At 30.0% G+C, this 15,041-nt stretch overlaps 2 protein-coding genes across 3 annotated transcripts; one reads left to right on the top strand and one right to left on the bottom strand.

Annotated features, from left to right (window-relative positions):
• The first annotated feature begins 320 nt into the window (after positions 1-320).
• On the top strand, positions 321-4,319 carry LOC121203068 (uncharacterized). 2 transcript variants are annotated; one of them, XM_041107813.1, is made up of 5 exons: positions 321-779; positions 1,400-1,472; positions 1,823-1,956; positions 2,852-3,304; positions 3,732-4,319. In XM_041107813.1, the coding sequence occupies exons 2-5, from the start codon at positions 1,446-1,448 to the stop codon at positions 4,144-4,146; spliced, it is 1,029 nt and encodes a 342-aa protein (XP_040963747.1). In that variant the 5' UTR covers positions 321-779; positions 1,400-1,445; the 3' UTR covers positions 4,147-4,319. The 2 variants fall into 2 exon arrangements, with proteins under 2 accessions (XP_040963747.1, XP_040963748.1); XM_041107814.1 differs by having other exon boundaries at positions 778-1,063.
• A 1,592-nt stretch (positions 4,320-5,911) lies between these two features.
• On the bottom strand, positions 5,912-9,150 carry LOC107904753 (protein REVEILLE 7). The gene is made up of 7 exons (XM_016831233.2): positions 8,864-9,150; positions 8,601-8,672; positions 8,044-8,175; positions 7,844-7,955; positions 7,697-7,758; positions 7,149-7,574; positions 5,912-7,048 (listed from the first exon to the last, which is right to left on the bottom strand). The coding sequence occupies exons 2-7, from the start codon at positions 8,610-8,612 to the stop codon at positions 6,380-6,382; spliced, it is 1,413 nt and encodes a 470-aa protein (XP_016686722.2). The 5' UTR covers positions 8,613-8,672; positions 8,864-9,150; the 3' UTR covers positions 5,912-6,379.
• Positions 9,151-15,041: the final 5,891 nt, after the last annotated feature.

Below are 15,041 nucleotides of genomic sequence, written 5' to 3'. Positions count from 1 at the left end.
CGTAATCCTAGTGCAAAAATTTTCATAATACTTTTACCGAAATTAAAAGACTAGAATAATAATAAATTAAACATATATATTCAATAATATTTTTATAAATATTTTGAGAAGAGGTAAATTTACCCTAGACTCAACTTTAATACTTTCAAAAATTAATTCACCTCCAACCTAGTTTCAAAAAGAAAATATTGGAGCCTAAAGGAGAGGTATGAAAAAGTGTTTGGAATTAGCTTACAACCTAAGTAAAAGAGACGTAAACAATTTATGTTCACACACATACATGTATATATTTTATGTGAAATTTGGTGACGGTTCGTATTATGTGGAAACTTGGACACACTTTTTTTAAAATTTTTTAAACCTTGTATTAGGACTACATTGCAATTTCTTGTTTATAATATACATTTTTCATTATTATTTACACTTTCTTGTTCTTAAAAAAATCTGGTATTTCAGACAATTAAATTAATGTTTAATTCAAAACATTAATTGTAAAAAAAGATAATGTCAAAAATGATTTAACATTGCACTAAATGAATATAAAAAATACATAATTTTGACAATTAAATAAATTTAAAAATATTTATACCGGCCAAAGGCGAAGCACCGGCTTATTTGCTAGGTTTTTATTTTTTAAGAGAATCTGAAAAATAAATTATTATTATTATTATTATTATTATTATTATTTATCTTTTTCGTTAATTATTTTCGTAATAAAAAGAAAGCAAATTCAATTTCCAAGCTGTTTTGGATAGGAGCTGAAGGTATCACGTCTAAAGGTAAAGTCTATTCTTCTTCTTGTTCTTCTCTGCTATTTATTTTATTTTATTTTTTAATGCATTTAGGGTTTTTTCCTCAATATTTATTTGCTCAAATTAGAAAAACAGGAATCAATTGAAACAAAAAAGTCACGAATTGAATTCGAGTTTTACTTTAATTTCCTTGAAAGAAAGAGGAATTTCACTTATCCGCGTATAAAATGGTTTAATTTGAAGTTATTAGCTTCTACCCTTGTTTGGATGCTGAGAAAAGAGAGGGAAAGTAATGTCGATAGAGAGGGAAAGTAATGTCAATATATGCAGCTTTTCTTTTTTCTTTAATAGAATTCTGTTTCATTTTCTGAAACTCAACTGAGCTCCCATTTTTGCCCGGCATTCTCGTCCTATTTTTGTATATAACATCCGTTGTTTGTTATGTATTGGAAATCTTGAGTCAATATATTTGATTGCTATAGTTAGGATAAGGTGGAATTTGTTCCTCTACTGTTTCTGTACTGGATGGGTTCTCTTTCATGCCATTGTTTGTTGGAGTTTCTTTCTTACATACAGTTGAAAGCTTCTAATATTTTTTGTTGATGCAGGACATTATGTATTGACCGTGTTTCATTTCATTTGTTTAGGCCTTGTTGAATAAATGTTCAGGAGCTTGTGGTGAAAGTTGCAGCTATGATGTTGGTGACCCATCAATTGCAGGTACTCCAAGATTAAGTTTTGAGTAAAACTGGTAGATTAGGAGTTTATGGAATAAGTTCTATAGAAATTAAGAGTTTGATGGCTGAGTTTGAAGTAAAGTTCTGCAGATAGGTGCATCGAAGCATTGTTAGTTGAATCCTATGAAATAAAGAATTCTGTTCTGGAAGCTCTCGTTTTGTATTGCTTTGAGGATTTTTGTTTATTGAGGAAGAGTCTCATTTGGTATCTTTTCTAACAAATCTAGTATCACAGCTTTGTATTGGTATTTATCTGACTGCAAAGTATGCTGACTTATTGCATTTTAAGATTCATATGTGGCATTCCTTCAGCTCATTTTTATTGCATTGCAGGGTTCATATGTAGCATGCCCTTCAAGGCCTTTATTATGGAGGAAAGGATTGACGCTAAAGAGACCTGTAGTTACACTTCATATGCTTGGGAGAAGGGAGAGGAGCATATCATTAAGGCACTCTACTTGTTTATGGTAAGCAACAGTTCCCTTATGTTAAGAAACAAAATACAGAGTTCCATGCTGGTAGCTTGTCTCTTAGTATATGGAAGTGGTGATCTGAAAGGACTAGGACTAGTGCTTTTAATTTAGCATATTGAATTCTTTTCTCTGGAAGAAAAATCCAAAATGCTTGTTCTTACCACATTTTTTCCTTTCCCCAAATTTCCCATTTCTTTTAAAGTTCTCTATTAATCTAAAAATTTGGAAGTGAAGGTACAAGTTTGTGAAAGGCGATAGGGAATCAACTGTTTAATCTAAAAATTAAGGATTTTGAAAATGCATCATGGTGATTACATTTACTTCTGGTGCATAAAATTTCATTGAGATAATTTCGTGCTATGTGATGTGAGGTGGTAAATGGAAATTTGTTTCTTGCTTTTGATTGCCAAACATTGCCTGATTGGTGCAATAATGCTTATTGTCTAACTCCATAAATACAGGTCTATGGAAATCATGTATTTTTGTCCTTGATGTGTTTTGTTGTTGTTCTTAAAAATTCTTGCCTCAATTCTTATTTTTCTTCCTTTACACGTGAAGATGACAAGAATGCTTTTGTGTTATATGAATGCAAGTGTTGTATGCATTTAGGTGCTATTTTACTATTACTATAAATAATTTTTTCTTGTAAACCCAAATTAAGTTGTTCTCATCTAACATTTTATGCATTCATTATTGCTGTGGAAAAGAGGTGAAGTGAAAGAGCTTTTCACTTTGAGCATGAAGTGAACTCATTTTCGTTTCTGCTTTCGATAATTATTATTCCTATGTTTTCTTTTGCAGTCCTAGTTTCTTTTCATTTTCTTCAAATACTTCCTTTTTCACCATATGCATCGTGAGCATTTGAATTCAGATAGGCTTATTTTTGCAGTATAGGGGCTCATACTTGTGGACTGAATACCAAAAGTATTAGAATTTCAGCCTTCAAAGGCAGTGTTGAAAATGGCGAATCAGGAGCCAGAGCAATCGATGAGAATGTTCCAAAAAGTTCTATTAAAGTTTCTTATGTTCCAAAAGATGGTGAAGCAACCACAATAGAATCTTCAAAGGCTCATAATGGTCCAGTTACGTATTCCTCGGAAACAGGTGAGAACATTGTGGGATCTGCTGCTATTCAGGAATTATTCAAGAAATGGATAATGATATTGCGATCACAATCCCCAAGTCGAGTGATGGATGATGCTCTGGGAGAAGAAGCGCCTCCAAGGGACACGTCAGAAGCTAAAATTGACACCCAACGTAATAGGAAAGGCAAGATTCTAAAGACGGTCTGGAGCTATTTCTGGGACATGAATGCCACAATCAAAATTCCCTTATTAATATTGTAAGTATAATTAATGTGTTCTCTCTTTTTCTGCCCCCCCCCCCCGAGTTATTTCTAGCAATATACACTATTTACTACTATTAGGTATTATATTTGTGAATTCAAATATCTACATCATCAGTCTTTACTAAAAAGAGCAAAGAGTTTCAACCATAAAGTTCTTGTCTTGATTCAAGGACTAATACAACACTGATAAACGTTGCTGAGTTAACCGGTTTCCTTACTCATTCTAATTTTTTTCTTCTCAAGCGATAATACTATTCCACATTCTAGCCCCAGGATGATTTGATAAAAATTGCGACTTGGTAAATTTTTTTGTCAATAATTTTGAGTTGTCCTCTGTCTTAGTTAACTTGCACGATCTGTCGATGAAATGCTGTGAACATATCTACATACATTGCTAACAATCGATCTGCCACGCATGCAGTGTTCCGTGGTACCTCGGTGTCAATTTGATTTACGGAGCTGAAGTTTCAAAGGAATTGACTCCTCTATGGGTGTTTGGGCCCCTGATCATTGCTCTTTACATCAAGATGCTTAGAGGCTTATGTGCCCTGTATGTTTTCTGCTTCACCCAGACGGTTCAACTAATTAGAAACTTACCTACTTACTACCTCCTGGCTTATAACTACATCGCACATGGAAAGCTGAAAGAAGACATACGAGTCCACGTATGGCAACCTGTGGTAGACATGAAGAACTTGGACTACAAAGAGGTATGTATAAAAAAGATGAAAGATTTTCAAGAATGGATGATGGAGAAGTACCTGGACTATGTTGAATCGATATGGCCGTATTATTGCAGAACCATCAGGTTCCTAAAGAGAGCTAATCTTATTTAGATTTCGAATTCTTTGATCTAAGTCTTTAGGTTTTGGGATTAAAAGAGTGGGTTTTAGAGGTTGAAAATTTTGGAAAAGAGGTAGCAAACCCCACACATTGAAAGGGGACCATAGCCAGACATGATATTTGGAGTTTATAAAAGGTTGAAACTGAGTGCCTACCAGATTTATTATTCATGCTCTAATCTGTTCTTTTTTTTTTTGCCTATTATTGTTGTTGTTATTATTATTATTTGTTTTTAGGTCTACCCTGTATGTACGTACTGGAAGATTTGTTTGCTTTGCCACTTCTTGATGGTTCTTTTCTAGTAACAAATGTTTTTTTAAATCCAGTTTTTTTTTTGTTTTTTCTTTTCTTTTCATTTAGTTGAGTTGTAAACGTCATTTTTAACTTCTTAATTTGTTGTCTTTGTTGCTCTTAGTCTAGTCATATAATTACACCGTTCTGGTTAATGGGTTTGTATATATCTGTTAGATGTTGGGCCAATTGCTTCTTAGAAGCTAATGTTCTAAAATTTTTCATCCCTAGTTTTTTTAGGTATAAAAAAGCAGTGACGGTTTTTTCTTAATTTCATCCTTAAAACTTAAATTTTATTATGGTATCATATCATTACCTAAAATTTTAAAAAAAATTATATAAAATTTTAAAATAATTTATTTTATATAAAATTTAGAAAATTAAAACAGAATATTAAAATATAAATAAATTTTAATTTTAAAAAAATTTAAATGATGTTGTGAAATAATTGTCATATTATCATATTTTAACAAAATCTAAGGTCAATTAGGATAAATTGTAAAAATAGTCACTTTTGTTTGCTTCAAATTATATCTTAGTCACTTATATTTGAAATGTTATGTTTTAATCACTTACGTTATCATTTTGTTACGAAATGGCGACTCTACCTTTAAATTTCGTTATCTCCCTAACGGCAATCTTACATGGTAGTCCAAATGAGTTTCAAATGCCAATTTAGATGATTAGTTGCTGAAATGAAAATAGACTTTTAATTAAACAGATTTAATTTGGACTGCCTATAGGACATCTAAGTTAGCATTTAAAACCCATTTGGACTGTCACGTAGGACTGCCGTTAGGGAGATAACGGAGTCTAACGGTAGAGTGACCACTTTGTAACAAAATGATAACGTAAGTGACTAAAAAGTAACGTTTCAAACATAAGTGACTAAAATGTAATCCAAGACACACAAAAGCGCGAAAAAAATTTTAAGAAGTAAAATGAGAGATGTTACCAAGTTCAAAATTTTATCTATTATTATTATTATTATTATTATTATTATTATTATTATTATTATCATTAATACAGTTGGGGTAAGTCACCTAATCATATTATTTTATAACTTATGGCACCAAATAATTTAATATTGGCAATCTGAATAACCTTTGCGCCACGCCAATCAAACGTGAGGTAAGCGCTAATACCTTTATGCATACATACCCAACGAGGGGTAAAATAAAATGACTAGAAGTTGAATCGTTTACCAAATGATTTAGACGAGGGGTTTCAATTTTTCATACTAACAATCTCAATTATAAAACCACTTCGCATATAAGCCAGGTGTTGGCTTACACCAATCAAAATTATGATTGATTGTACTGTAATAATAATGGTATGTGATGACATGAAACTTCGCATCAAATTTCTTTAATTGCCTTTATGATTCATCAAATCATGCATATCTCTATTAATACCGCACTAAACAAAAGAAAATAACAGAAGCTTTTTCTATGGCAGACAAAAATATTTCTTTGCAAACTGATTATTTCTTGTGTCATGAAATAACATTGGCACATAGGATACAACCAGTCAACGTTTATGTTAAAGTGGAGGTAACCACCTGTTCCAGTTCGAACAAAAAAAGGGAGATAATTTACAAACGTTGTTGCAAAACAAGTTAGCATCCAGAACATACATATGTGTACATAATATGCGTATATATATATACATATGTAAAAACTAGGATAGACCCCTAACCCTTTAACACACAAACGGACCCCTCTTTACCCTTTGGAGCTATGAACACATTGAGCCACAGGATATCCGAAGGTAGCTGATACATATAAATGGTATATTACAAACAGCAAAAATTACCTATAATTCACTGAAAAAGTTTGCCTATATATATGTGTGTGTAAACCAAGCACCTGAAGTGATTATTTGTGATCCTCTTTTGCTTACTATTGTGTTTTATCCATACAAGGGCGCTGGCAACTACGAGCAAACTCGGGCTTTTTGTGCCCTCTCTCGACCCTCGGATACAACCATGGATGATGACATATCCCTTTCTGTTAAACATCTTTTGTATGGCACAAATCCTTTACTAAACTTTTGGGATGTCATTTTTCCCCGAGGACAAGGGTTTTGGCATTGAGAATCGACAGAATCCGAATTCCTTTCCCTATTTTCTATTTGACTAACTGAGCCCGTATTTGAACCGGTGCAAGATCTTTCATTCAGGGTTTCCTTCTCTTTCGGTGTCTCTTTGACTCTGGGGTCTGTATGGGTTTGATTAAATGAAGTGATGTAATAAAAGGGTAGACCTTGGTAAAAAGCTAACCATGGCAGAGGAGCATCACTGGTGTATTCTACGTGATCATTTTTATCTGTGTGGATTTCCATACAAGGGGATAAATTAGATTTAGAAGGTACCGTACTCCAATTATCGATGACTGTCCCATGTGACAAATGCAAGTCCAAGCACTCGCAGGCTACACCATTCTTTGATGTTTGCATTTGAAAGTTTTCTGCATCCGTGGATGGTTTGCTGGAATCTTTCACCTCAACTGTTTTTCCAAAAAGCTTAATACTGGTGAAAGGCACAACTACTGCTGCTTCGTTTCCTTTGGTACACACAGGTTCCTCAAAGTCTGTGTTGGATTTCTGGGTAATTACATGAAGAAAGAAAGAAAATCAGAGTTCAAATTCTAAGACAAAGGTCAGTAATAATTGTTCCATAAACGAAAAAGGGCAGAGATTTTACCAAAGATAAAATGTCCTCCTCGGATGATTGTCCAAATACTTTAATAGATGATAAAGATTCACTCTCTTTCTCTATAGATGTCACATAGTCATTTTCCTTTTCAACAGGGGATGTATTATTGAGTGACTGTATATTAGTAGTACAAGAAGTTGGAGAAGAACATCTATTTGGTTGCTCAGAGGCAGAAGACCCCATTGCATCGAAAACAAATGGGGACAAAACTGATGAGGGTGATTTGTTATCCTGTTCCGAGACAGAGTGGTTGGGGGATAGAGACCTCTCTAGTTGAGATGATGGAGATATTCCTTTAAGAGACGTAACAGATTTGCGGGGATATGGATGCGTTGGCTTCCTTTTTGGACGAGGAGGGGGTATCTCAATTGATTTAGCGGAACTCTCAAAGCCACCATTTGACTCTCGGGCAACCTAGAACCACAGACACGCAAGTATAAGAGACTGATCAAAGAAACCTATATAAGAATGTCTACACATGGCATACAATGGTTCCCCAATCAAGAAAATCTTGCAATGAACATAAAGCAATAAACCTTAGAGAAAAACTTTTGAGCATGACTTCGAATTTGAACAGCAGTTTTCGTGCCTACATGCTCTGCATGAAAACAAGTGTAATTTAATCTGTTCACACCATAACTATGGCAAAAGAGTATATGCAAAAATCCCCACTGCGCACATACCTTCTATTTGGCGCCAGCCACGGCCATACAGCCTTAAAGCTTCAAGAAACTTCTGATGCTCTTCCTCGGTCCATTTTTCCCTTTGTTTAGTTATAGTATAGGGTTTCCGGACCTATAGCAAAGAAAATATTTAAAAATTACTATCTGGGGACTAATACCGAAAGGAAAGTACAGGTCATAGGCAACGTGAAGAAAGGAACCTTGGGTGTATGATCATGCTTAAATCCGTATAACTCCTGCAATTGAGTCAATGTCTCAGATTGTCCACTGCCTATGGAACAGCACACACCGGATTTGAGAGCAGTAGGTGATGCTGTACTTTCAATTTGGTCCTATATCAAAATTTGCAACGGCATATAAACAATTAGGAAACACTCTTTAAAGTTAACTTTCCATTCCAAATGAATGCTAATTCCTCTCATTAAAGCATATTCAGGTCCACACAGATACATAAGCAATTGAAAAAAAATACAACTTCGAGTAACAAAAAAAAAAAAGCATCTGATTCCATAAATTTCAGTAATCCATAAAAGGAGCAGTTTCCAAGGTCCAGCAAACATAGCGATAACAAATAAAGAAAAAAAAAGGAGCAAATTTGCATCGAAGCATTAGATTCAAATTATGCAGAGTACAGACTGCAAATTGACAGCTTTCTTTCATCTTGAAACAAAAGAAAGGAAAGATAAAATCTAACCTTCTTAAAACATAAAATAACACTGCAAGTATAAGCCTCATTAATATAGGATATTGTATATACCTCCGTAGCCATCGTTAGAAACGAATTTTGCTTCAAATCTTGCAGAACCTAGAAATACTCCTGCAACTTCCCCTATAAACCAAAAATCACTATTAATACATCATATAATCTAATAATCAGAACTAATTCAATAACCAGTCAAAAATCTTTCTTTCCGATTACAAGAAAATTCAATGAACAGTGAGTCGCATAAGAAATTCAAATTATAAACTGAAAAAAAGCGAAATTATCCACAAAACAAATCAGATCAGCCACAAACTTACCAGTTTAAACGAGAAATCTCGGAAAAAACAGAAAACTTCAAGAGCAATCCAAAGGAAAAAATTCACAATAAAATTCTCAAAATAGCAAGAGATTAAACAATTAACAGTCGTGCTATACTGTTAAACTGCTTAGAAAAGTATTTAAAGAAGAAAAATTAAAACAAAAGATGAATCAAGAAGAATCGAAAATTTAGATTTGAAATAGAAGAAGGGAAAAACATTGAAGATTTTTGAAATTAGAAAAAAAGCGAAGATAAATAAATCAATTTAATAGGGATTATTTCTTCAGTATAAAAGCGACGGAAGGGTGCCACGTCAGATTTTTATTTTTATTTATTTTTTATTTTTTCATGGAAAACTCGAGAAGGGCTTGGAATCTTGTGGCTGAGAAATGTCGAGTCCTTTGGACACGCGTCGTTTTTTTGCGATGGCACTGTCCTTTTAATTTTTCAAAGATTTTTTTTTCACGTTTTATTTTTGTGGAAGATATTGAAGGATGGATGGATAATTGATAAGTGTAGCTCATTTTTCAGATATTTTATGACTTTTTAATCCCACGCGCGGAACATTCACTCTCCTTACTTTTCGTTTTTGTCCCACTAGTGAGAGAGCGTGGTTTATAGTTGTGTGGAAAACGAGTGGAAAAAATAAAATAAAATATATAAAAAAGGAAAAAGCAAAGATGAAAAATCGAAAAATATCTATGACCTTAGAAAAAATAAATTTTAGACAGAAAGACGGCAGGCCAAGTGTTGGGTACAGCTGCTCGTGACATAAAGTTTTTTTTTTTTTAAATTGAGTTAAGTGGTGGGGACCACTTTAGCTCTTGTGCACTTTTTTGCCACATCAGCTTTTCCTTTACCGTAAACGCCACGCGTACCAGCAACATTCAATTTCGTCCAAGTAAATACATTTTTTAAATATGTAGTAATAATTTGTTTATTTCTTTTTTTAAATAAAATCGCAACTGAATTTTTTTTGAAAAAAATAAAAAGGGAATTCTTATTGGTCAGATTTTTAATTTAGGAATATTTGAAATGTCTGGATAGGTTGAGCGGCGAACAGCAGTAGTATCACTGTCGGAGAGTAGTAGCCAATTTAATTTCAGCCTCATGTTTGTTGAATTTTTTTTATTACAATCTTTTTCTATATTTATTTTCCAGTTTGTGAGGATAATACTTTTTATTTCTTTTAATCTTCTGAGGATAATACCTTTAAAAATCTCATAGTCTCCTCATCGTTTAATAAAAATCTCGCTTTCTCTCTCTCTCAAACTTAGCGTTTACCCTTTTTTTTTTATAAGAAATAAAGTTAATTCATGAGACATTCTCGAAGTCGAATTATAATTTTTATTTTAAATTAATTTTAAAATTTTAAACTATTCTAATTACATTTTAAATTATAAATGGCATATCGATAAGTTCTTTTTGTTACTAATATTATTAATATAATGATTAAACTCATGATTTTAATAACAAAGTAATTATTTTTTAATTTTTTTATGAATAAAAATGTAAAGATATTCTAAAAACTTTCATTGAAGTAATTTTAAAACATTTTTTTTTGAAATAATTTAATTAAACTATCTACTCGCAACATAGCACACCCAGTGGGCATGCAACCTTTCAAACAGGAGATAAGCCAAGATTGATGACATTGTCTATTTTTCTTTTTCCATTTTAAAAAAATATTTTAATGGTTTTAGACGAAAAAATTATTAACCATTATATTTTGTGCAATTTATTTTTCTTTTCCAGTTTTGTGAAATTTTTATATAATGCTTTATATTATATGTATTAGACTGACTTTGGATTGAGAAAATTATAGTTATGAATGATAATTAAACTCAGTGTCCTTGGTCCTTTAATTAAATGCTCCAATTGCACTTTGAGCCCCTTTTAAATAATTCAAATTTTTATTAAATAGAAAAAATACAACTTGGTCTTTATAAAAAATAATAATTCAATTTTAAGTTATTTTGATATAAAATTGTTAGCTTTGACATTCTAAATTTTTAAATTTTAATCTGATTTTCTAACAAAAAAATATTTGACTTCCCCCTTGTATTATTCAATAAAAAAGGGCTTGACCCTCCTGTCTTTGCACCAACTAATAACAATAACAATAATAATAATGGGACCAAAAATAACAATAATAAGAGTCCCTTATTAGTTATTACCAGAAAAGGAAAAAAGCGTCCCATGAGAACTCCAAAGGGTGCTTACGTAATGTATTTTTTTATTTCTTTTATAATTTTGAATTTATTTACAAAATAATATGATATTTATTGTTAATTCGATTTGAATCTAATGAATGTTTTTTTAGTCATTGATGAAAATTTATTCACTGTACTGATCGTCAAATCATCGCTTGGAACTTGTTAACTAAGCTTAATAATTAAGTGACTTGAATAAAAACTTTTGAATAGTTTAACAAGTATTTTGTATTTTTTTTAGTTAAACAACGTTATCTTACTAATAATTCAATGACCTTAAATGTAATTTATCATTGATTTATATTGTTTAACAATTTTTTTACCACATCACAAGAAACATTTGTGTTATATTCATTTATTACATACCCAAAATAAGCATATATATTCAAAATAAAAATAATAATTTATTCATTTTTAATATTTATAATTTCATCAACTCTAAATTCATGTATTATATTACACATTTAATCAAAATTTAAGTTAAAATATTTAGGAGGTCCTATATTATAGGGACTAGATCAAATTAGTCCATATACTATTAAAAAAAACCAAATAAGTCCAATTTGTAATAGAATCAATATTTACCATATAAAAAATATATTAAAATTTATTTTTTAATTGCAGTTTAAGTCAAAACAAAAGATTTCATTTAGAGAATCATAAAAACTTTTAAAAGAATTAACATTGTTAAATAGTAAATGATAATCTTTAAACAGTAAATATTAACTCTATTCTAATTTGACCTTAATTGATTCTTTTTTAATAGTAAAAAGTTTAAATTGATTAATTTAATAGTAGAAGGGCTAATTTGATAAGACCTCTATAATAGAGGGACCTCTTAGGTACATTCACCTCAAAAGTTTTTTTAAATTATATTCTAATATATAAAAAGGTTGATATATGAGTCAGTGTTTGGCGGTCCATACGAAAAATGGAACGTGTCGCTGACGTGGATGAGATAATGCAGGCTGATTGGTTAAGAGTCACCGAATGGCCAATTAACAATAATTTTTTATATTAATAAATAAAATAGTAACATGATATTTCACTTTCCAAATAAAAAAGTATATTAAAAATGAAAAAAATTAAGAGCCACATGTTAAGTGGTGCATGGTAGGTGGTGGTTCAGCTCAAAATCAACAAGAATAGTCCATTTTTCTGCCACGTGGCCCTTCTTTTTTCATTAAATTAATATACTAGAATTTAACGGAATTAGATGAGTTTTTTTTTAATCTTTTAAAGCAATAATTTAATTAAAATAGTTTTCTCTTGAAGTAAAAGAGAGGCAAAAACAGAGTATTAAGAACAAAAAGTTTAGCAACTTCTTTTTTTCTAATAAAAAAATTATTTGGTTTTTTATTATTATCATTTTTAATTAAATTTGTATATTTTTAGAATAAAGTGTTGGGATTTGATTTATAATGTACTTTTCTTCAAGGCACACATACTAAAAATAAATAAAAATCAACAATGTAAAGAATAAATGTCCAATTATTAATTATTATTATTTTTAAAATAAATTCAAATATATTTATTTTTTGCATTTATTAAAATTAGAAGACTTAAATACCTCTTCTTTTTATTTTATTATTATGATTTTAATCTAGACTTTTAAGTAATTCTTGATTGATTTGGCTCTCCAATTTTACAAAATAGCTTTCCATTTTATTTTTTGTTTTAATTTTTAAACTTGCGTTATCTTATCAAATCATCTTAAAATAAATGAAAAAGTTAATGGTTTTTAAATTTTACTGACATTGCATACATGTGGAGTGGATGACATGTTAGCATTTAATTAATTTTTTAAAATAATTAAAATTATTAAAAATATAAAAAATATTTTTAAATTTTTAAAAATTAATTAAATTTTAACATGTCATCTACATGGGTCCACATATATGCCACGTTAATAAAATTAACAAACATTTTTTTTGGTCTATTTTAGAATAATTTACCAAAAATGTAAATTTAAAGGTTAAAAGAGATAAAAAATTAAATGAAAAATTAAAATATTTTGTTTTATAAAAATTATTATGCATATAATAATATATATTCCATTTAAAGGAAGGATTTGAATTTTATGTTTCTATAACAAAATAGTTTTCTTTAAGATTGTCCTTCCTAAAGAGCCGGGATGGATTCGAGAATTATCTGCTTTGTTTTTTGTTTTTATTTTATTTAAAAAAATGATAAAATATTGAAATTTAGTGTTGTGGCAAATGCTGGTGCATATGGATAGGTTGGTATATTTAACATTTTGTGAGCCATGATTCTGATATTTCCAGATTCATGGGGATTTTGATAATGTCTTTTCCATTCTGTGTGGATCATAAACATTTGGTATTGTTGCTAATTTTGGCTAATAATATTATATATCGATTTGGGTATACGGAGGATATAAAAAAATCAATAGGGTTAGAAGTGAATTATGAATCAAAATGTAAATTTATTATAATAACGCATAATTTCAATAAAAAATTAAGGAATTAAATGGTAAATCTATCGTTTTCGAGGGCTTACCCTCCTTTGTTTTTGTCTCCAATTGTATTTGGTCAAATGAACAAATTAATCTTTATACATTAAATTAAAGAGTAAACTAATCATTATGTTAAAATTTCCATTCATTTATGCTGCTAAAAATTTATATTTGTATATTAACATGAGGTTACGTGTCTAGTTATTCTGTTAGCCACATTGATTTTTAACATAGTACAAATAGATGAAAATATTAATAAAAATGATAAATTTACTCCTTAATTTAACATATCAGGACTAACTTACACATTTTAAATACGATTAAACTCTTAATTACGAGGCCTCCACGATTCTTGTATTCTAATTAAAACTAGTCTTAAAATAAAAATATTTACATCATTTTCAAAATATGGAATATTTATTTTATAGGTGAAAAGGTGAAATCCAAAATAAAATAATATATTGGTTTTGGTTTTATTAAGTAGTAATAAGATATCACATTGTTAATCTCGCTTACCTTTGGCCTAATTTCTTTATCTTTTGTTTTGTGGCTCTCCTTTTTTTTCAATTTATTATATTCTCCTCCATTCATTTTCACCTTTTGCTTTGCCAAATCTGTACTTTTCTCTCTCCCTTTTTTTCCCAAAATTTTAATGCCTACAGTTTCTAAATGTAGAAAAGATTCTCATTCCTATTTCCTTACCTACATTTGGTGTGATTTTCATATCATCACAATAAATCTCTCTCAAAACACAAAATATCTCAATATTCTTTTTGTTTTACTTTTTTTAATTATTATAATATTTAGAGAAAGGTGTAAATACCAAATAAAAACTTTAATCACTAATTCGAATAAAACAAAAGTATCTCAATATTAATGCATGAAATATTATTGGTAAATTATAATAAAGGTCACTTGATTATGTTTTTTTATTACTTAATAATAAAAAATTATAAAATAGTTACTCAATTATAATTTTTCTTATCACCTAATTCTGAAAATTTATAAAATGGTCATCCAATTATTTAATTTTATTCTTTATCCATAGTTGACCAACATAAAAAAAACTAAGATAACTAAATGAAAAAAAATTAAATTAAATAATTAAATGAAAATTTTATAAATTTTTATAATTGAATAATCAAATAAAGTATTTTTTTTTCTTAAAAGGACAATACGTTTAGTATTTTCCAATAGCCTTTTTACTGAAAACCTTATGGCAAGTTTTGTATAAAAATAACTACTAATAACCACATGCATATAGAATTATTAACATCTGTTGATTTTCCAAATCGTTTTTAACAATAAGAGATGAGAGAGGCTTCCCAAACGGATGACTGATTTGGATGGGTTCATTCGGACTGACCTGATTCTTACATTGTAGGCTATGATTCAGTTCAACGAAAAAGATTCAAGGGTGTTCTGAAGTTTTTCTACCAAGTTTCCTGTTTTTTAGTTTTTGTTGATTTCAGATGGTTTTGTTTTTG

The sequence above is a fragment of the Gossypium hirsutum genome, chromosome D12 (assembly GCF_007990345.1).
Source record: "Gossypium hirsutum isolate 1008001.06 chromosome D12, Gossypium_hirsutum_v2.1, whole genome shotgun sequence".
NCBI classification, from domain to species: Eukaryota; Viridiplantae; Streptophyta; class Magnoliopsida; order Malvales; family Malvaceae; genus Gossypium; species Gossypium hirsutum.
The sequence above is the reverse complement of the archived record's forward strand: the minus strand, read 5'-3'. Positions and strand labels throughout refer to the sequence as shown.